We start from the raw sequence: 21,603 nt of genomic DNA, 5'->3' as shown, positions 1-21,603 counted from the left end.
ATAAAAAAAATGAACACAAGTTCATTCTCTTTCTTTCATTTCCAAAATTAAATCGAAAATTTTGTTCATATTTGCTATTTTGTTTTAAGTGAATGCAGATCTCTATAGACCTATAACCCTGATGTCAGTGCTGGACAGGATGGTTGAAGCTATGGGGTCCTTTTACTAAGGTACGCTAATGGATTTAGCATGCGCTAAATGATAAGATGCCCATAGGAATATAATGGATATCTTAACATTTAGCATGCGCTAATTATTAGCGTGTGCTAAATCAATTAATGTGCCTTAGTAAATACCTCTTACATTAAAAACAAAATTAGTGATCATATAGATAGGCATGGCTTAATGGGAATGAGTCAGCATTGGTTCAGCAAAGGCAAGACTTACATGACCTATTTATTAGATTTTTTTAAAAGATGTAAACAAGTATGGATAAAGGTGAGCTGATTGATGGGTGTATATTTGGATTTTCTGAAGGCATTTCACAAAGTCCCTCATTAGAGATGTCTTATGAACTCTAAGCATCATGGGATAGAAGGCAATGTCCTTTTGTGGATTGCAAGTGGCCAAAAGACAGAAAACAGACAGTACAACTGAATAACCATGGAAAAGGACCAACTATGGAATGCCCAAGGGTCTGTACTGGGACCTGTGCAATGATCTGAAGACTGGAGTGATAAGCAAAGTGATCAAATTTGCAGATGACAGAAATTATTCAAAGTATTTCAGCCTTACTCCTGCCAGAATTCAAAATTGTAACCAACAAACTTTCCTGCCAAAATTCAAATTTGTGACCAACGGACTTTCCCATTTCAATCCCCTTCCTTCCACCTCAAACCCCAGCCAATCAGGTTTAAGAACCCACTATATATAAAGACAAACTGCAGACCTCACAGCATACCCTGAAGGAAGTATAACAACTGAAACGTTGGTTCCACTTATTCAGATGTGGCAAGACTGGACAACTGCAACAATTATGAAGCCAGCCATGGAAGCCTAAGAGAACTTATTCAAAGTACAGTAGAACGCCGATTATCAGGACTGTCCTCTGCAGAGGGTGGTCCGGATAATCATAAATCTGGATAATTGGATGTATCAAATTTCTTTAAAGAAAACAAGATTACAGCATTGCATATTAAACATTAGTTTTATTTTCATCAATATATTTGCAGAAAAAAGTAGTTCTAATCAAAAAGTATTGTTTTTAAAAGTAAAGTACAGTGTTGTGCTGTATTTCCTCTGCCACATCCCTGCAACAGCAAGGCAGAAAGGGCTTTTTTCCTGCTACGTATGAGTCAGGAAAGGGCAGGGTTTTTCTCTGCATGGACTATGATGATTGGCTGGGAAGGTATTGGCGGATAATGGGTCCAGATAATTGGAAATCCAGATGATTGGAGTTTGGATAATCAGCGTTCTACTGTAGTTAAAATGAAAGGTTTTGCAGAAGGATTTTGGGATTTGCAAAGATTTACAGAAGGATCTTGCAAGGCTAGGAGACTGAGCATTTAAATAGCAGATGAAATTTAATGTGGGAAAGTGCACACTGACGCAGATAGGGAAACAATAATCCCAATTGCAGGTTCAAAATGCTGGATTCTGAGTTAGCAGTCAAAACCCAAGAAACAGATCTTGGCATCGTTGAAAAATTTCAGTCCAGTGTGCTGCAGCTACTAAAAAACAACAAATGAAATGTAAGGGACTATCTGAAAAGGGAATGAGAACAAAACTGAGGATACTATTATGCCTTCGTACAGGTCCCTGCTGAGACCACATCTGGAGTATTATGTGCGGTTCTGGTCACCCTATGTCAACAAGGATATAGCGGAATGAGAAAAGGTTCATAGGAGAGCAAGACAAATAATAAAGGGAATACAAAACCTCCCTTATGGAGAGATGCTAACGAGGTTAGGGCTTTTCAACTGGGAGAAAAGATGGCTGAGAGGGGGGTGTGATAGATGTTTATAAAATCATGAGTGGGGTGGAACAGTTAAGAAGAGAATCAAACACCGCAAAAACAAGAGGACACACTGTATGGAATTAATGAAAAGCAGACCAAAAACAAATTTTAGAAAGTATTTTTTTTTAAGCAGCATACAATTAAGCTGTGGAATCTGATGCTGAAGGATGTGGTCAAGATGACCAGCATAGTGCAATTCAAAAGGGGTTTGGACAAGTTCCTGGAAGAACAGTCCATCAAAAAAATGATTCACAAGTGACATAGTAGATGATGGCTCATAACGACCTGTACGATCCATTCTGTCTGCCCAACAAGATAAACTCATAGCATATGGTATGATGTGATACAGCATATGCATACTTGAGTAGACTACGTAAATTGGTAGAGCCTTTGCTCAACCCCGGAAATGAGCTATAAATAGATCTACTTTTTGGGAACAGTTGGGTACTTGTGAGCTGGACTGGCTACTGTTGGAGACAGGATGCTGGGCTTGATAGACCATGGTCTGACTCAGCTTGGCTTTTCTGATGTTCTTAGGTCTTCCTTTTCTCATTTTCACTGCATTTTTGCCCATTCCCCTCCGCCTCTTCTACCTTCCAATTGCTCACTTACCCTTGCTCATACTTCTCCTACTCCCCTCCAGGGGCGTATCTGGAGTCCGGTGGTAGGGGGGGGGCCAGAGCCAGAGGGAGGGGGCACATTTTAGCCCCCCCCACCGTCAACCCTCCCCCGCTGCTTACCTTTGCTGGCGGGGGGCCCCAACCCCCGCCAGCCGAGGTCCGCTTCCTCCTGCCTTTAAAAATATTTCTTCCGCTGGCTCTTTCCTGTCCTGAAGGTGGAAGTGGTCACTAGACCACCAGGGCACTAGTAAGTAAGGGGAGGGGAGGCTAGCAATCTGCCTGTTTGTCCGAATTTCTGGACAAATGAGCAGGCTGGCGGGTGGGCTGTCCGTTTGTCCAGAAATCCTGACAAATGGGCAAGATTAGCAAAACTCATCCGGTTGCCCGGACATGCCCTCAAAAAGAGGACATGTCCAGGTAAATCCGGACATATGGTAACCCGACTTCTATGGCCCTATACCCTTTCAGCCTTCCTAGCTCTATTACTACCCTGCCTTGTCTCTTTATGACCCCACCCCTACCTTGATTCTATCTTCTTACAAATTGCCCGCCTTCATCCTTTCTTGAAAATAATTTCTTATAACCTTCTTGCTAACACAGTAACTGATTTTTTTGCTTCGTCTCCAAGCGACAAGAACAGAAACAAAACAGTTTGTTCCTTCCCATAAATAAAGCAGGGTCCTGTGGGACTCACCTGTCACCAGGGAGATAGCATACGTTGAGTAGAACATGAATGATTCAGATGCTCTTCTTACTAAATGTTAGATAAAATCTTAAGGCAATAGACAAAACTAGTATCTGGTTCTCAAGGGTATGTTTGAGGAGAGTATGTGTGCACAGGGGCGCACCTACCATTGAGCGAGGCTGGCAAATTGCTCAGGGCTGCCTGAGGCTGCATGCTCCGGATCCTCTCCCTGTGTACCTGGGCCTGGCATCACTCCCCTTTCTCCCTGGGACTCCACACGCTGCAGTGTGGATCATGACAGAGACAGACTGAAAAATGCTGCACTGGCCGGCAGGGCCTTTCCTCCACTGTATCCTATCCACTGGAAGTTGCATCAGAGAGGTAGGAAATGGCAGAGGAAAGGCTTCGCCAGCCAGTGTGGCAGCTTTCAGGCTTTCTATGCCGCAATCCCTACTACAGCATGTGGTAGCTGGAGGGGGGGGGGGGGGGAGCTGGAGCTGGAGTGATGCCAGACCTAAGCGTGGGGGAGGGAATGGAAGGATGCCAAACTGGTTGGGAGGGAGGTAGAGGGAGGAGAGGTGCTAGACTTGAGGGAGGGGGGCAGAGGGAAGATAGACCTGGAGCAAAGAAAGTGGGAAAAGAAGAGCCAGATGATGGACTGGGATAGGGGAGCAGAGGGAAGAGATAGAGAGAGACTGAACCAGAGGAGAGAGGAGGGACAGATGACAGACCAACAGAGGGAGGGAGGGAGGGGTCAGGTGTGGGGTGGAGGAGGAAGGGAAGAGCAAGAATGAGAGGGCATAGGATGACGTTAAGATGTTACAGGCTCAGGAGTAATCTAAGGAAATACTTTTTCACGGAAAGGGTGGTGGATGCATGGAATCGCCTCATGGTGGTGGAGATGAAGATTATGTCTGAATTTAAGAAAACGTGGGACAGGCACGTGGGATCTCTTAGGGGAAGGAGGAGATAGTGGTTGTTGTGGATGGACAGACTGGATGGGACATTTGGCTCTTATCTGCCGTCATGTTTCTATGCTTCTATTTTTCTGGGGAGGGACATGGACACAGATGTTGGCCATGGAGGGAACAGGGACAGGGACACAGAGGGGCAAAACTGGACACAAAGGGAAGGAAAGGGACATAGAAGAGAGATGTTGAACATGGAGGAAGGATAGGGACAGGGTCACAGGGCAGATGCTGGACAGGACAGAAAGGGACACACAAAATAAAATGAATGCTGAACACAGAGAGAGAAGAAACGTCAAAAGGACAGGAGACATTGAAGAAAACAAAGAGCAGAACAGAGACACTAAGACCAAAGCAATGCTCAGACAACAAAGGTAGAATTCTTTTTAAATGAATTTATTAACTGTAATATGTCAGCTTTGTGAAGTGTGCATCTTCATCCCCCTTCCCCCTCCCCGTCTGCACTACCTTGGGAGGAATGGTGCTATAGGGGGCTCCAGTGGCGTAGCGAGGGCGGCTGACACCAGGGGCGGGTCGCCATGGCGCACCCCCCCATGGCGCGTGCACCCCCCTCCCCCGGAGTGCATTATTACCACTGGCGCTCCGTCCCGCTGAGTGCACGTCATCGCTGGGAGCTGCGTCGGCTCCGTTGGTTCCCTGCTCTCTCTGCCCCGGAACAGGAAGTAACCTGTTCCGGGGCAGAGAGAGCAGGTAACCAGCGGCGCCCACACCCCCCAGCGGCATGCACCCGGGGCGGACCGCCCCACCACCCCCCCTTCCTCCGCCACTAGGGGGGTTCATCTCAAATTTTTTTGCATTATCCTTCTGTCTCTCTCAGTTTTGGGAAGAGTCCTGTTGATCTTGCTATTTCCTTGCTCCTGTATTGTTCTCTTCATAGCAGATCTTGCTTCTCCACTTTGGTGGTTGAGTCCTGTCTGGGGAACATTTAGTCCTAGCTACACCACTGTGTGTGCATATGGGAGTTAGGAGTGAGGGAAAGAGTGTGAACAATCTCTCTCTTTCCCATACAGTTTATTTTTATGCCTGTGCGTGGGTGATGTTGGGTCAAGGATTTGTAGAAAAATGATAATAGCTGACCTGAAAGATGTAGGTGGCATTATAGGTCTAAGAGCGTCAGCTGATGTCAGTAAGAAATGAAAAGGAAGCACGTCACTAATATTATCAGGTACCAAAACAGGATAATTATGGTTATGTAATGTTTGTTAGCTTTACCGGTTAGAGCACAAAGGTTCAACTTCCTACTTGGTTAGGTAGGTGGTTAGGAAAAAAAATGAGCAGGACAATATTTAGCCACCATGGTCAGCATTTTTCTTTAATTAACTATCAACTCCGTTAGTCAAAAAATATCCAGATATTTAGTGCCACTCTCTGGAGAGCAGGCGGCACAACGTATACAGGTAAGGCAGTCCGAGGCAGAACTTCTCCAGATAGTAGCAATATTCAGTCTACTAGCTGGATAGCTTAGGACAGCTTCCTATCCGTCCAAGTTGTCCAGAGAGTACACTAGATATGGCCACTAGTCAGATAAGTTCCGGGATTGCTCTGGAGCCGCCCAGGTTCCGCTCTGGCACTATCTACATACCCCCGGATTCTATAAACTTGTGTGCCTGAATATATGCCTAGTACGCAAACTTGCACGTGCAAGTTATAGAGTAAAGGCAGTTGCGCGCGTAAACTTAATTTAATAATTGGCAGGTAACTGGAGTTAACAGCCAATCATTAGCTTAAATTGGTGATAACTGGAACTAAATGGTACCAATTAGCATTTGCATGCACAGCTGCTCTTACAGCCAGATGCTCAAAACTCTGACGTTGTACAAAACAGCGCCGGAAAATACTGCCGTTACAGCGCGGCAAAAGAACTTCCCAGTGCTCATTGTTAATGGCATGCAAATTTTATGTGTGCTGTTAGCGCTGAGCATTGGGCAGTAAGGGGGGGGGGGGGGGGGAGGGACATGCCCAGCACATGCGCACATGTCAGGAGGCTGCCGAGCTTCTGTGGGATTCACTCTCGGGAGTCGGGAATATGTAGAGCTCCCATGTTCCAGATCCTGAGCTGAGATGAGCTAATTTTCAGATTGGCATTTCTTTCCCTTTTCCATTTCAGGCAAGCTGTAGAACAGTAGCAAACAGTTTTTTTTTTCTTGCATTGCTGACTGGATGAGAGAGAATGAATTAGTAATATATTACACGCTAGTAGGTCATAACACAATGTTTGAGATTCTGTAAAGCTTGTGACCCTGGTTCAATATTTAGGAGTCCTTTTGGATTCTGATTTGATACCACCTGCCCATCACCACCACTCCTCCTTCCCAGATTGTCCAATCAGAGCTCGAATCCTCTCTTCAGAAACCCTAACGCCAGAGCCAAGCTGGTGATAGGTTTTCTGCAGTATGGGCGCTTTTCTTCAGGGTGCTGTGCTGTGAACATCGAAGGGAATAGAAACAGACTTAATTTAGATCACATCTGCATGCTATTTGTCCTAGTCTGGGGTGAACGCGGTATTTCCGGCGGTAGAGACATCTGTGCATTGTGTGTCAGCAAACGCAAGCACTAGTCCGGTGCTAATGGCCTCTAGCATCCGCATTTGCTTCTGAGCATTGGGGCCTTAGTCGCTATTCTAGAAGTTGAGTGTGTCGATTCCATCACGTGAATCTTCTAGGGGGCATGGATGTGGGAGGGGTGAGGCAGGGGTGTGCCCAGAAGTTAGATGCACAGGTTATAAAATACTAGGGGTTATACACCTAACTGCCAACAGTTAAGTGTAAGCACTAACACCAGCCTTTGAGATGACATAAGTCCTCCCATCTAAAGTTAGACATTCTACAATGACAGTTCTGTGTGAAACCTTCTTCATAGAATTCCTGCATAGCGTGCATCATCCTAGAACCTAATTTTGCCGCTCTTTCTTTAATCCACCCCATATAGCAATGGCGTAGCTAAGGGTGGGCCTGGGTGGGCACAGGCCCACCAACTATTGCCTCAGGCCCATCCAGTCAGCAGCCCATGAGGCTCCCAAAGCTCTTCAGTGGTGATGCATTACTACTCTCTCTCCCTCTTCTCCACTCGTGGCTTGGCATCTGCCCGTCTCTCTCTGGAATCCACCCCCTCCTGGTCTACCTCAGAGCTAGTGCCGGCAGCAATTCCTATAGACATCCTGCGCTGGTCTTGCAGGATGCTCTATATCATGTCCTGCCCTCAATAATGTCACTTCTTGTTTCTTTGGCGGGAATGTAGTAGAGAGGAGCCCGCGGGGCCAGCGTAGGTTGCCTACAGGAATTGTGACAGGCAATGGCTCTGAGTCAGGACCGGGGGAAGGGGATCAGAGGGAAACGGGAAGAAATCGGGTCATTAAAAAAAACACTATATTGTATGTATGTACAGGGGTGGGAAGGACCCACCCAGGTTAACTCTGGGTCCACCCAAAATGGCAAGTCTGCCTACGCCCCTGCCATAGAGTGGAGGCAACCTGTAAAGATATTCAGAGACACTATCCAGATAGGACCTCTGAATATATCAGCAGTGTTATATAGTAACTATGCAAATGTAACTAGTTACTGTACTTAAGTAAAAGCTTTGTCACTTTTACTTGTAAAGAGGTACAAGAAGCATTTTTTACTTTAGTAATAATTTCACCATTTTTTAAAACTTTTACTCAGTTACATCTGATGTTTGCAGTTAAAAGTAAAAAGTAAAAGCAGATGTGAGATGTAAGTGATGATTCCTCGGTAAACCAAATGAAGCAGAAAAAACTGGAACATGATTTTGCTATTGCAAACTTTGTCACGCAAACAGTGGATTGTCTCATCTCAAATTTTTCTGTTCAGTGAATACAGCCTATGGGAACAGAGGAGTCGCCTACATTTCTTGGTAATTGGTCTCCAGCCAAACCGAACAGTGATGGCTTGATGACGCTGAAGCTGGTTGCAATTCTTGATGAACAGATATATGTGTCTACCACAACAGACTGCTGGTTATCCCATGGAATATTTTACATTGGGGTGACTGTCCGCTGGATTGACAGCGTCTTTAGAGAGGAAGTCTGTTTGTCTGGCCTTAAGACTGAAGGGTTCCCACACATTTGAAGTTTTTGCATCAGCTCTCGAAGATATTCAAACAGAGTTTGCAATCAGACAAAAAAGTTGTTAGAACAAGGACAGACAAACATTCTAACTTTGTGAAAGTCTTCTCTGTAACTGGACAGCATGATGATGATAACAAAGATGAAGAAGAAGAGGCAAGTGATGAATTAGACAGCACTACTTCTCATGCAGATGTTGATGACAACGATGATGATAAAGCATTCTTTTCTACACGGAAGTCGGGTGTTTCAGACAGAGGTTCCTTTGATCAATACCTGCAAATCCAGTCAGAAGACATCAGTAATTTTGCAGCCCGGCCTGATTTTTTTTTTTTTGTACCCCGCGCTTTCCCACTCATGGCAGGCTCAATGCGGCAATGGAGGGTTAAGTGACTTGGCCAGAGTCACAAGGAGCTGCCTGTGCCTGAAGTGGGAATAGAACTCAGTTCCTCAGGACCAAAGTCCACCACTAGGCCACTCCTCCACTGTTGCTACTATTTGAGATTCTACATGGAATGTTGCTATTCCACTAGCAACATTCCATGTAGAAGTCGGCCCTTGCAGATCACCAATGTGGCCGCGCAAGCTTCTGCTTCTGTGAGTCTGACGTCCTGCACGTCAGACTCACAGAAACAGAAGCCTGCGCAGCCTTCTACGTGGAATGTTGCTAGCAACATTCCATGTAGAATCTCAAATAGTATCTATTTTATTTTTGTTACATTTGTACCCTGCGCTTTCCCACTCATGGGCAGGCTCAATGCGGCTTACATGGGGCAATGGAGGGTTAAGTGACTTGCCCAGAGTCACAAGGAGCCGCCTGTGCCTGAAGTGGGAATCAAACTCAGTTCCCCAGGACCAAAGTCCACCACCCTAACCACTAGGCCACTCCTCCACTGTTGCTACTATTTGAGATTCTACATGGAATGTTGCTATTCCACTAGCAACATTCCATGTAGAAGTCGGCCCTTGCAGATCACCAATGTGGCCACGCAGGCTTCTGCTTCTGTGAGTCTGACGTCCTGCACGTATGTGCAGGATGTCAGACTCACAGAAACAGAAGCCTGCGCAGCCTTCTACATGGAATGTTGCTAGTGGAATAGCAACATTCCATGTAGAATCTCCAATAGTATCTATTTTATTTTTGTTACATTTGTACCCCGCGCTTTCCCACTCATGGCAGGCTCAATGCGGCTTACATGGGGCAATGGAGGGTTAAGTGACTTGCCCAGAGTCACAAGGAGCTGCCTGTGCCTGAAGTGGGAATCCAACTCAGTTCCTCAGGACCAAAGTCCACCACCCTAACCACTAGGCCACTCCTCCACTGTTGCTACTATTTGAGATTCTACATGGAAGGTTGCTATTCCACTAACAACATTCCATGTAGAAGTCGGCCCTTGCAGATCACCAATGTGGCCACGCAGGCTTCTGCTTCTGTGAGTCTGACGTCCTGCACGTATGTGCAGGATGTCAGACTCACAGAAACAGAAGCCTGCGCAGCCTTCTACATGGAATGTTGCTAGTGGAATAGCAACATTCCATGTAGAATCTCCAATAGTATCTATTTTATTTTTGTTACATTTGTACCCCGCGCTTTCCCACTCATGGCAGGCTCAATGCGGCTTACATGGGGCAATGGAGGGTTAAGTGACTTGCCCAGAGTCACAAGGAGCTGCCTGTGCCTGAAGTGGGAATCCAACTCAGTTCCTCAGGACCAAAGTCCACCACCCTAACCACTAGGCTACTCCAGGAACTGAACACTCCACTGTCTGTTAGTGCAGTTGTTAAACATCATTTTAGCTGTGCTGGATTAATGACTCACAGGTGCACTCACATAAGTGACAGCCAGTTTCAACATTTACTTTTACTAAAAGCAAAGTGGATTGAATTGTAGAGCAACAGTTGCATCCATTGTAGTTGCGGTCTTTTTACTCAAAAAGTATTGTATTAGGCAATAACGTTTTAACTTTTAGTTAAGTAAAATTATTAATGTGTTCTTCACTGTAATTTTATTTTTACTTAAGTATTAAAATATGCATTTATTTGTACTTTTACTTAAATATTTTGCCCTAGTACTTTGAACAACACTATATATCAGACAGAGCAGGTGCTTTTATTCAGATAAATGCTTTAGAATACCGACTCCTATATCTATATTCCCTGTATAAGTAGAAATCAGCTATTCAGAATAGAAATACAAGTTTTGTTGGGCTCAGGTTCTTTGCAGTCTTTGTTTGGCACTGTACCTCATAACCTCATTTCAGGAACCTCTAGAGAAGGACAAGACACTCAATCACGAGAGAAAGGAAATATGAATTTTACCGGACAGGTATGTGTGCTGCATCTGGGTCCAGTGCAGTGATGACTCCAATTACAGATCCCACGTGAATATCCTCCTGAACTTCCATCATATTCCAGGGGGGCTGAAACTCTGGGGGTTCATCCACATCCTCTACAGTCACCATGACAATAGTCTGGTCTCGGAATGTGCCTAGATCTACAAACCTTGGGTCCACGAACTTATTTAGGGCTTCCACCACCACAGTGTGGATATTTTTTGCTTCAAAATCCAGAGGCTGAGAAATAAAAAAGAAAGCAAAATATTTTCAATACATCATTTTGGCAGGGCCTCTAAACCTAACAAGGATTCTAGAAAATTATATCCTAGTGAATCAACACCATCACTTTCAGAAGTACATCCTACCACTATCTCTCTCAGAATCAGGACCCCTAACCCTAAGCCCTGAATCCACCCACATGCATGATTCCCTCTAGAACTAGCACTCATTTATTACCTCCTTAAAACCAGCAGTGATTTACCATTCCTTTCCAAAATTTGTATCCATTTACCGCCACTTCCAAAATGAAAACCCCAACAATACACTTTCTAGAACCAGCAGCCCTAAAAAAAATACTCATTAGAACCACTGTACACTATGCTCCAGACTAGAGATCTGCACAGGAATGGGGTTAGCGGGATTCCCATGGGAATCTCCTCCAAGTTCACGGGACTCTCACAGGGATCCCCTTCAGGTCCACTGGGTTCCTACGGGAATGGATGTAGGTCCCCACTCTTTCCTGCCCACTGAAGCTGATCTGCTCACTGCCACCGATTCTTTAAAATGGCTGCCGAGACTTCAAGACTTCAGCGGAAGTCTCCTGAGGCTGTCGCTTGAAGTCTTGGCAGCCATTTTGATGAAGCAGTGGCAGTGGGCAGGAAAGAGTAGGGATCTTAGACCACTAGGGTGCATTGAGGTATGTTCGAGGAGGGCATCCTAAGGCTTCCCTACACTTCCATGGGAACCCCATAGAACTGGAGTGGATCCCCGCAGGATCCCTGTGGTAATTGCGGGATTCACGCTAACCTCATTCCTGTGCAGCTCTCTAGTTTAGAGGGAATGCCCGTGGGAAGGTAATAAGTTGGGATAGAAAACTACTAGCATATCTGGGGAAGGCAAATTTCTACATGTAGATTTTCCTTCAAAGATTATTTGCAGGTTGAGTGTGTACGATGTGACCACAGGCTCACAAACTCTCCAGGCAGTTAAAAAACGTCTCTCTAAATGTAAAAAAGATGTCTGTACATTGCTATGTGGAGGACAAATCTAGTGGCTCAAATCTCACTAACACTCCTTGTGACCTTGGACAAGTCACATCACCCTCCCTCGACTCAGGTACAACATAACTTGTATGCTTCTCTTGTACAGAGAAATAACTACAGCAAAAAAATATATAGAAACATAAAAAAATGTAGGGAGATAAAGACTAGATGGCCTATCCAGCCTTGATCTCAGATTTGACAAAAATGAGAAATTAACCCATACTTTATGCCTTCATTTGAGATAACAAAGTACACTCTCATCAACAACCCGATTTCCAAACACAAACTATTAGTCATTTTCGACTAAATTCAGTAAATCGCACTGAAAAATCGGAGCAGAAAAAACTATGCATTGAGCAGTATTCTAAAAAGGGCATCCACATTTTATAGACTAGTGCCTAAGCGCCTTATCCACAAAATTAAGTTGCCTGCATTTACACCTGCTGATTGGACGTATTCTATAAGAGTGTGTGTAAATCATAGTAATGCCCCGAAACCCCCCTAAACATGGCCTCCCCAAAATACACATCCTAGGATCTACGAGCGGATCATTATGGATTACTATTTACATGTAAATCCCAATTAACGCCAATATTTGGCTGTTAGCAGTCATTTATTGGCACTGATTGGCTCATTAATTATGTTGCATGCGCAAATAGGCAATGCGCGCTGATTTGCACGCACAACTTTGGTCGCCATTTATAGAATCCCCCACTTTATGTTTGACAATTAGGTTGGTTTGGGCAAGCCAAAAAGTGTAGACACTCTTTGTTGGGAGTTGTATTGAAACCATAACCTTAAATACTGTACTATCAATTGAAAAACAAAACCGAAACCAAACAAAAGAAAAAATTGAAAAACAAACCATAGTTCATAAAAGCCTAAAAATAAAGCAAAACATTAAAATGTCCGTGCAAGTTCTCCGTTCCCTAATTTCTGATCTTCTCTAATGTAGCAACGCTTTATGCTAAATGCAAACTGTTATTAAAGAGTATTAATTTGTGGAAAGAGAGTTACACAATTGTTGTATTGTCGTTACAGTTCATTCTCACTTTTTGCTCTACCTTTTGAATGATAATAATTGCTTCTTGTGTGTTGCCATCTGTTGTAACTTTAAAATTTCCCAGGTCCTCTTCATCTTTGATTTGGTATGTCATGTCTGTGTTCTCCCCCTGGTCCCAGTCCTCCGCTTTCACCCTTCCAATGATGGTACCAACGGGTGCCGACTCCTCAATGCTAAACTGGTACATCTCTGGCGACAGAAAAAATGGGTTAGAATGTGTTTAGAACATTAAGGCCCCCTTTTACTAAGGCGCGCTCACCTTTTTAGCACGCACGGAAATTGTGGGTGCGCTAAATGTTAGAGACGCCGATGCATTCCTATGGGCGTCTCTAACGTTTAGCATGTGCCCAATTTTAGCGCACGCTAAAAACGTGAGCGCGCCTATGATGGGGAAAATATCTGGGTGTGCTGGGATGGGAGTGTCATAGAGAGCTGTGGATGGTTTTCAATTGATAGTTTCATTCCTGTTATGTGACGGTTCTTCCTGCAACTCTCACACCCTAGTAGTCTGTGCTCATGAGAGATTGACCCGTGCACTTATTCATGGATGGAGAGGATCATCCCTGTGCAGAAGGAATAGATCCTCAGAAGCTTAGCTGAAATTGGGTGGCGGAGCAGTTGGGGGGAAGAGGGGGTGGTGGTTGGGAGGCGAGGATAGGGGAGGGCAGACTTATACGGTCTGTACCAGAGCCGGTGATGGGAGGCGGGACTGGTGGTTGGGAGGCGGGAAATACTGCTGGGCAGACTTATATGGTCTGTGCCCTGAAAAGGACAGGTAAAAATTCAAGGTAAGGTATACACATATGAGTTTGTCTTGGGCAGACTGGATGGACCATGCAGGTCTTTTTCTGCCGTCATCTACTATGTTACTATGTTAGGTCTGGGATGATCCTCTCCATCCATGAGTAAGTGCACGGGTCAATCTCTCATGAGCACAGACTACTAGGGTGTGAGAGTTGCAGGAAGAACCATCACATAACAACAGGAATGAAACAACTTTTGAGTATATGGGAAAAATTAATTTTGCAGCATAACTATCAATAATCCCACAGAGAAATACACTTTCATATTCTACTTTCTTTAATTTTATTAAATGTGCTCATAAATTTTCATGAGGACTGTCACAGACCGATACGTCTAAAAATGTCCACAAAGCATCATCACACTTTTTTTTGGAAACTTTTTATGTGCCATAACATGCTTATACTTATTTCTTAACAAAAATAAAGTTTTAACTTAACTTTCTTTGCTAGAAACTGGCTCCTCCTAACTAGTCAATCACAGAGAACTTTGGATAGTATGTCCTGGTTAAAAAAAAAAAAAAACTCTCTCATACATGGCCGTGAGCAGTATTCTCAAGAGTGTAAGAGCTGAGCTGGAGCTGCAAACAGCAGTGTGTGAGACGGGCAGATGCCAAAAGAAATTCAGAGGCGAGAAAAAAAAAAAGCAAGATCGTTGTTCAGCAAGATTCCGAGATGAGTTGCTAAACTCATATAGGCCAGGACGCTGCAGACTGGAACTCTGAATAATGTTTAATGCTGATTCGTCATCAAAAATGTGTTAGATGAATCACTGCAGCATGATAAAGTGTTTGGGAAAAAAAAAGATACAGCTGCTGTGGGAGCACTGTATCCATTCATTTACATTTCTAGCCTGCCTACTATCCACTGGAAGGTAAGTGGATCCTTGCTGTCCTACAGTTGGAGGGCACAGGGGGAGTTACATGCACTGGTGGTCGGGGAAATATGGTATTTCTGGCATTATCGCCATCCAAAAGTCTCTCTCTTTCTCTATTTATATATAATGAATAAAGTTTAAGCAAGATGCACCAGTGATTCGAGACACCATAATATAGCAAATGAAAGTAAAGAGGGCCTATGATCACACGTCTTGATAACGATGTGCTGTTTCAGAAGAAGTGACAAGAATTAGTGAGCAGTAGCTGTTAATGCTAAAGGCTTGCATGCACTAACAACTACACTAGCTCGTTAGCGCACTTAATAAAACATCCCTCTACGTCTGCTTGTTGTTTACTTATTCCCGCTTTGAGGAAAGTTCATTTTGAAGAGACCAGGCAGAGAACATTCTCAACTGCAGGTCCAGTTTTAGGGAATAAGGGTCCCTTTTTACTAAGCCGTGGTAGGCTCTACGCAGGTGCAGCGTGCGCCCAAATGAGACTACCACCAGGCCAGTGTGCCCTCCTGGTGATAATTTCAGATTTGGTGCGCCCATAACACATGGATGAATTATTTATTTATTTCCTCCTACGTGCAGCAGTTCGGCACTTGGCGAAACGCCGACCGGTCACCTCGCATGTAGCGTGTGAGCCTTTATGGCTAGATCGATGGGTGGTGTTAAAGGCTCAGGCCGGTTTTGGGCACGCGCTGGTTTCATTCTTACCGCAGGCCCTTTTCCCGTCCCATTAAAAAAAAAAGCCAATTTTTATAGATGTGGTAACAACTGGCCCGGCGAATGCCCAATACACATGCCTACACTACCACAGACCACTTTTTACCACTGCTTGGTAAAAGGACCCCTAAATGTCCAGTGCAAATTAGGACAACCAACGATACCAGTCAATTCAAAAAACTGTTAAAAACATTTTGGTTCTGGGAGATGTTCTAGAGGGCTACAGTTTAGGTTAATATTGAAGACAGGAAGAATCTGTTAAGCAGGATAGGTTGATTATATTTATTTATTGCATTTGTATCCCACATTTTCCCACCTCTTTGCAGGCTCAATGTGGCTTACAATTCATCTTGAATAATGGAAAGATATTAGAAATTAGACATTTAGTGTTACAGAGAGATTTTGGGCAGTATGATAGTGATATAACAAAATAATAGTATAATATGCAGAGATTGAAGACTGTTCTGAATATATGTAGAGGAGTTGTGTGTGTTCATATTGGTTGGTCGTTGTAATATGACTTGTTGAAGAGATAGGTCTTCAGCAGTTTGCGAAGTTCATTAGTTCGTAAATCGTTTTTAAGTTATTCGGTAGTGCGATCCATAACTATGTGCTCATGTAGGTAAAGTTTGACGCGTGCATTAGTTTGTATTTTGCAGTTAGGGTAGTGCAGATTGAGGAATGTGCGGGATGATCTTTTGGCATTCCTGGGTGGTAAGTCTATCAGGTCTGACATGTAGGCTGGTGCATCTCCGCGAATGATTTTGTGGACTATGGAGCATATTTTGAACGTGATGCATTCTTTAAGTGGAAGCCAGTGTAGTTTTTCTCGTAAGGGTTTAGCACTTTCGTATTTTGTTTTGCCGAAGATGAGTCTGGCTGCAGTGTTCTGGGCTGTCTGAAGTTTTTAAATTATTTGTTCTTTGCAGCCGGCGTACAGTGCGTTGCAGTAGTCTAGGTGACTGAGCACCATTGATTGTATTAGGTTACGGAAAACAGTCCCTGGGAAGAAAGGTCTTACTCTTTTTAGTTTCCACATTGAGTGCAACATCTTCTTGGTTGTGTTTTTCACGTGGTTCTCGAGTGTTAGGTGTCGATCGATGGTAACTCCAAGAATTTTATGGTTTGGAAATGATGATACAATCCAAGAAAAAGAACTAATATTAGCATCAGAAGAATCACTGAAAAGAGAAAATGAATCAAAGCTCTTCGGAATCTTGTTAGATTCCGAATTGACGTCTGAACCCCAAATTAACTTAGATCCATATGATCTTCTTTCAGTTTTCAAGGTTTTCAAGTTACAACTTAATCGATACTTCTCCCGCAATTGGATTATTGCAACTCTTTATATAGAATGGCATCCATTAAGTTGCAGAGAAAACTCCAGGATCTTCAAAATACAGCCGCTAGATTGATTTTTTAAACCGGGTAAGTTTGATATGGTCTCGTCTCTTATAGAAAACCTTCATTGGCTACCAATTACTTCATGTATTGAGTGTAAAAGTGCTTGTTCAATTTTTATATCTTTTTTTTATGGCTTAAATTCAGAGGGATTAGTTCAAACCCTTAATTGACCTAATAATTGGTTTTCCTCGCAAAACTTAAAAAAGCTGGAGTTGAATTTTTCGACTTTTACAAATTTCCATTTTAAAAAGCATATTGAATATTTATTCCCTGATCAAGGGGCAAAGATTCCTAATAACCTTCTGATCCAAATTAGACAACTCTCTTCTTATTACCATTTTCGCAAAGCCCTAAAGATGTATCTGTCCTTGAGTTAGTTATGCATGTTATTTTATTAATGGGATTTTAAGGGGGTCTTTACTAAAAATTAGAGCATGTTATCTTCAGCAGGACCCACAGGAATAATATGGATTCTGTGGCAGATAACATGCGTTATTCTTTAGTACGAGATCCCTTAAATTTGTAATTCTCCTCTATTGTCAGAGGATTCTCTTAATGTAATTACTACTACTACTTAACATTTCTAGAGCGCTACTAGGGTTACGCAGTGCTGTACAGTTTAACAAAGGACAGTCCCTGCTCGAAGGAGCTTACAATCTAAAGGACGAAATGTCAAGTTGGGGCAGTCAAGATTTCCTGAATAGAGGTGTAGTGGTTAGGTGCCGAAGGCGACATCAAAGAGGTGGGCTTTGAGCAAGGATTTAAAGATGGGCAGGGAGGGGGCCTGGCGTCTGGGCTTTGATTCCTAGTGATAACAGTGGAATATAAGACTCTGTATAGAATAGTATATATGATGAGCAGGTTATAGTTGTTACCGTATTTTTCGGACTATAAGACGCACCGGACCATAAGACGCACCTAGGTTTTAGAGGAGGGAAATAGGAAAAAAAAATTTTCCTTTTTCCCTCCTCTAAAACCTAGGTGCTCCGGTGCGTCTTGTCCGAGTTTTGAACCGCCGTCCCGTACTTACACGATGCCATGTTCCGTGGTGGTCTAGTGACGTCGGGGCAGGAAAGAGCCCCCTCTTTCCTGCCCAACGCGCTGCTCTCCATGCTCCTCACTGCTTTCTGACGGTCTGGCGAGATTCAAAATGGCCGCCGAGAATCACGGCGGCCATTTTGAATATCGCCGAGACCGTCAGACTGGAAAAAGCCTGGCACAGTCCAAAAAAAGGACTCAAGCAAAGAACATTGGTCATGGATTTGTACAAAGGACAATGCGATTTGACAGAGTACATGAGAGCTGAGATGCACCAATGGAAATGGCACACAGCCACTCGACCAAGGAAGATTTACCAGTGTTAAGGGTACTGTATACTGTGAGAAGACTGCAAAAGTAGAGGCTGACACATGCGCAAACCAATAGGGAGACGATATCAAAACCCAGTTTATTCAGAATATTCATATCAAGGACCTGACACGGTCCGGGTTTCGGCGCCAAAGCGCCTGCCTCAGGGGTCACAATCAACTTTCTCTGAGAAGAAGCTGATAGGCAGAGCCGTAGCGAGGGGAGCTGACACCCGGGGCGGGTCGCCGTTGCGCACCCCCCCCCCCCCGGGGTGCAGCATGGCGCACCCCCCCCCCGGAGCGCATACCTTCCCCCCCGGAGCGCATACCTGCAGCGAGGGATGGGCGGGAGGGCCGATCCGCCCCGACTGCACGTTGCTGGGGTGTGTCGGCTCCGCGCTGGTTCACTGCTCTCTCTGTCCTGGAACAGGAAGTAACCTGTTCCGGGGCAGAGAGAGCAGTGCACCAGCGTGGAGCCGACACCCCCCAGCGGCGTGCACCCGGGGCGGACCGCCCCCCCGCCCTACGCCACTGCTGATAGGCTTGAATAATTCCTTTATGTGTGCAAGTTAATCCACAGAGAGAACAAAAGAACAGCCAACCGATCAGCAAACATGAGGCAGGCGCTTTGGCGCCCAAACACGGACCGTGTTGGGTCCTTGATATGAACATTCTGAATAAACTGGTTTTTGATATTGTCTCCCTATTGGTTTGCGCATTTGTCTGCCTCTACTTTTGCTATTTTGCTTTGACTCTCTGTGGAGGCTCCTCCTGTCTTCTCGGATTTACTGTGAGAAGACTGGCAGCGAGCTCATGCACTACAAAGACGCTATCAGGCTCACTTTCGAAAGAGAAGGACGCCCAGCTTTCGACACAAATAGGAAGATGGACGTCCTTCTCACAGGGTCGCCCAAATCGGTACAATCGAAAAACGATTTTGGGTGTCCCCAACTGCTTTTCGTTGCGGGAACGACCGAAGTTCAAGGGGTAGTGCCGGAGGCGTAGTGAAGGCGGAACTTGGGCGTGCCTAACACATGGACGTCCTCGACCCATAATGGAAAAAAAAAGGGTGTCCCTGATGAGCACTTGGATGACTTTAACTGGTCCTGTTTTTTTTTTACGACCAAGGCACAAAAAGGTGTCCGAACTGACCAGATGACCACCAGAGAGAATCGGGGATGACCTTCCCTTACTCCCTCAGTGGTCACTAACCCCCTCCCACCCTCAAAAAATATCTTTAAAAATATTTTTTGTCAGCCTCAAATGTCATACTCGGGTCCATGACAGCAGTATGCAGGTCCCTGGAGCAGTGTTTAGTGGGTGCAGTGCACTTCAGGCAGGCGGACCCAGGCCCATCCCCCCTTACCTTTTACACTTGTGATAGTAAATGTGAGCCCTCCAAAACCCACCGGACCCACATCTAGATGCCCCTTTCACCCGTAAGGGCTATGGTAGTGGTGCACAGTTGTGGGTAATGGGTTTTGGGGGGGATTTGGGGGCTCAGCACACAAGGTAAGGAAGCTATGTATCTGGGAGCAATTTCTGAAGTCCACTGCAGTGCCCCCTAGGGTGCCCGGTTGGTGTCCTGGCATGTCAGGGGGACCAGTGCGCTACAAATGCTGGCTCCTCCCACGACCAAAGGGCTTACATTTGGTCGTTTCTGAGATGGGCGTCCTTGGTTTTCATTATCACTGAAAATCAGAAACGACCAAGTCTAGGGACAACCATCTCTAAGGACGACCTAAATTTCAGGATTTGGGTGTCCCCGACCGTATTATCGAAACGAAAGATGGACGTCCATCTTGCTTTGATAATATGGGTTTCCCTGTCCCTCCATTGGGACGTTTTGCGAGGACGTCCTCAGCAAAACTTGGGCGTCCCTTTCGATTATGCCCCTCTATGCTCCAGCTGTGAATAGAATGCTCCCTGTTCACATTTTGAAAGAAAAATATGGTGAAACAAGAAAGCTGTTGATAGTGGGTGGACATTGCATTTTGCCAGTTTACAAGATATTAGCAAAGAAAAGGGAAACTGCTCCTTAGTACATAAGTATTGCCACACTGGGGCAGACCAAAGGTCCATCAAACCCAGCATCCTGTTTCCAAAAGTGGTCAATCCAGGTCAGAAACACCTGGCAAGATCCCCAAAAAAGCTCAATACATTTTATGCTGCTAATCCCAGAAATAAGCAGTGGATTTTCCCCAAATCCATTTTAATAATGGTCTATGGAGTTTTCCTTTAGGAAGCAGTCCAAACCTTTTTTTAAACCTCGCTAAACTAACTGCCTTTACCACATTCTCTGGCAACGAATTCCAGAGTTTAATTACACGTTGAGTAATGATGATACTTGGGACTCTTGACACATACCAGTATGCACATCTGAACTAAACTTTAATCCCACTGAATACTGCAGGTATCCTGCTTGCAGCTACGCTTTGCGACTCCTCATTTGGAAAACATTTAGAGAGATCATTTCTTACTCTGAGGAAATCGGGGTGGGTTGTCATTCACGTCTGTGATCACTATGGTCACTGTGGTGGACCCCGATAACCCCCCCATCTGGCCAGCCATGTCCGTCGCTTGGATGACCACCTCATAGCGATCCTGAGTCTCTCGGTCCAGATTAGCAACAGCTGTCCTGATCACACCTGTGGAAAGGGATTTGAAGCAGACAATCAGAAACAGTGCACTGTCGGAAAAGAACGGTTAGATCGCAGTCCTCCCCCACCCTTACGAGGAAGCATGGAGCATGCCCTCCACCCCTGGCATGCTTTATTTCCACTTTATAAGGCTCTCACAAGCGCTCAGGCTGAAAAAATGTTTGTGGATTGAGGTTAAATGCCTACACTAAGGTGGCAATTCTATAAATGTATTTATTTATTTATTTTACAGCACGTATATTCCACAATTTCCCACGGCTGGCAGGCTCAATGTGGCTTACAACATTTAAATAACACATAGGCGAATACAAGAAATGGTAAGGAATAAGTGGGGTGGAGAGGTAAGGGTAAAGAAATGGGTCAGTCCATTAGAGCAGTGTCCTGTGGTCAGTGAGGCAGGGCAGGATCTTTAGGGTACGCTTGCCCAAATAAGTAGGTCTTAAGTGACTTCCTAAAAGTCAGGTGATCCTGAACCGTTTTCACTGATCTGGGTAGTGCATTCCACAAGTGAGTACTGATGTAGGAAAAGGTGGAAGCATACATGGTTTTATATTTGAGTCTAGAACACGCTGAGTAATGGAGGTTTAAGTAAGAACGGGCAGTTCTGTGTGAGTTTCTTGATGGTAGGTGGAGAAGAGCATCCATGTACGCTGGGGCTGCTCCATAGAGAATCTTGTGAAAGTTAAATTAGTGTCTCATGTTAGGTACCACAAAGAGATGTGCTTAGCACCAAATCTATAAAGCAGAAGTGCTCAATGTCGGTCTCCGAGGGCCGCAACCCTGTCAAGTTT

At 44.7% G+C, this 21,603-nt stretch overlaps 1 protein-coding gene across 1 annotated transcript in view; it reads right to left on the bottom strand.

Moving 5' to 3' along the window:
- Positions 1-21,603, bottom strand: part of CDH22 (cadherin 22) — a 426,692-nt gene that overhangs the window by 77,728 nt on the left and 327,361 nt on the right. Inside the window, exons 5-7 of the mRNA XM_030212813.1 lie at positions 20,633-20,800; positions 12,995-13,182; positions 10,652-10,905 (exon numbers count right to left, since the gene is read on the bottom strand). Coding sequence (XP_030068673.1) covers positions 10,652-10,905; positions 12,995-13,182; positions 20,633-20,800 — 610 coding nt within the window. The remainder of the gene's footprint in view (positions 1-10,651; positions 10,906-12,994; positions 13,183-20,632; positions 20,801-21,603) is intronic.

Source organism: Microcaecilia unicolor, chromosome 8 (assembly GCF_901765095.1).
Source record: "Microcaecilia unicolor chromosome 8, aMicUni1.1, whole genome shotgun sequence".
In the NCBI taxonomy this organism is placed as follows: Eukaryota; Metazoa; Chordata; class Amphibia; order Gymnophiona; family Siphonopidae; genus Microcaecilia; species Microcaecilia unicolor.
This window is presented reverse-complemented; position numbering and strand designations above follow the sequence as displayed.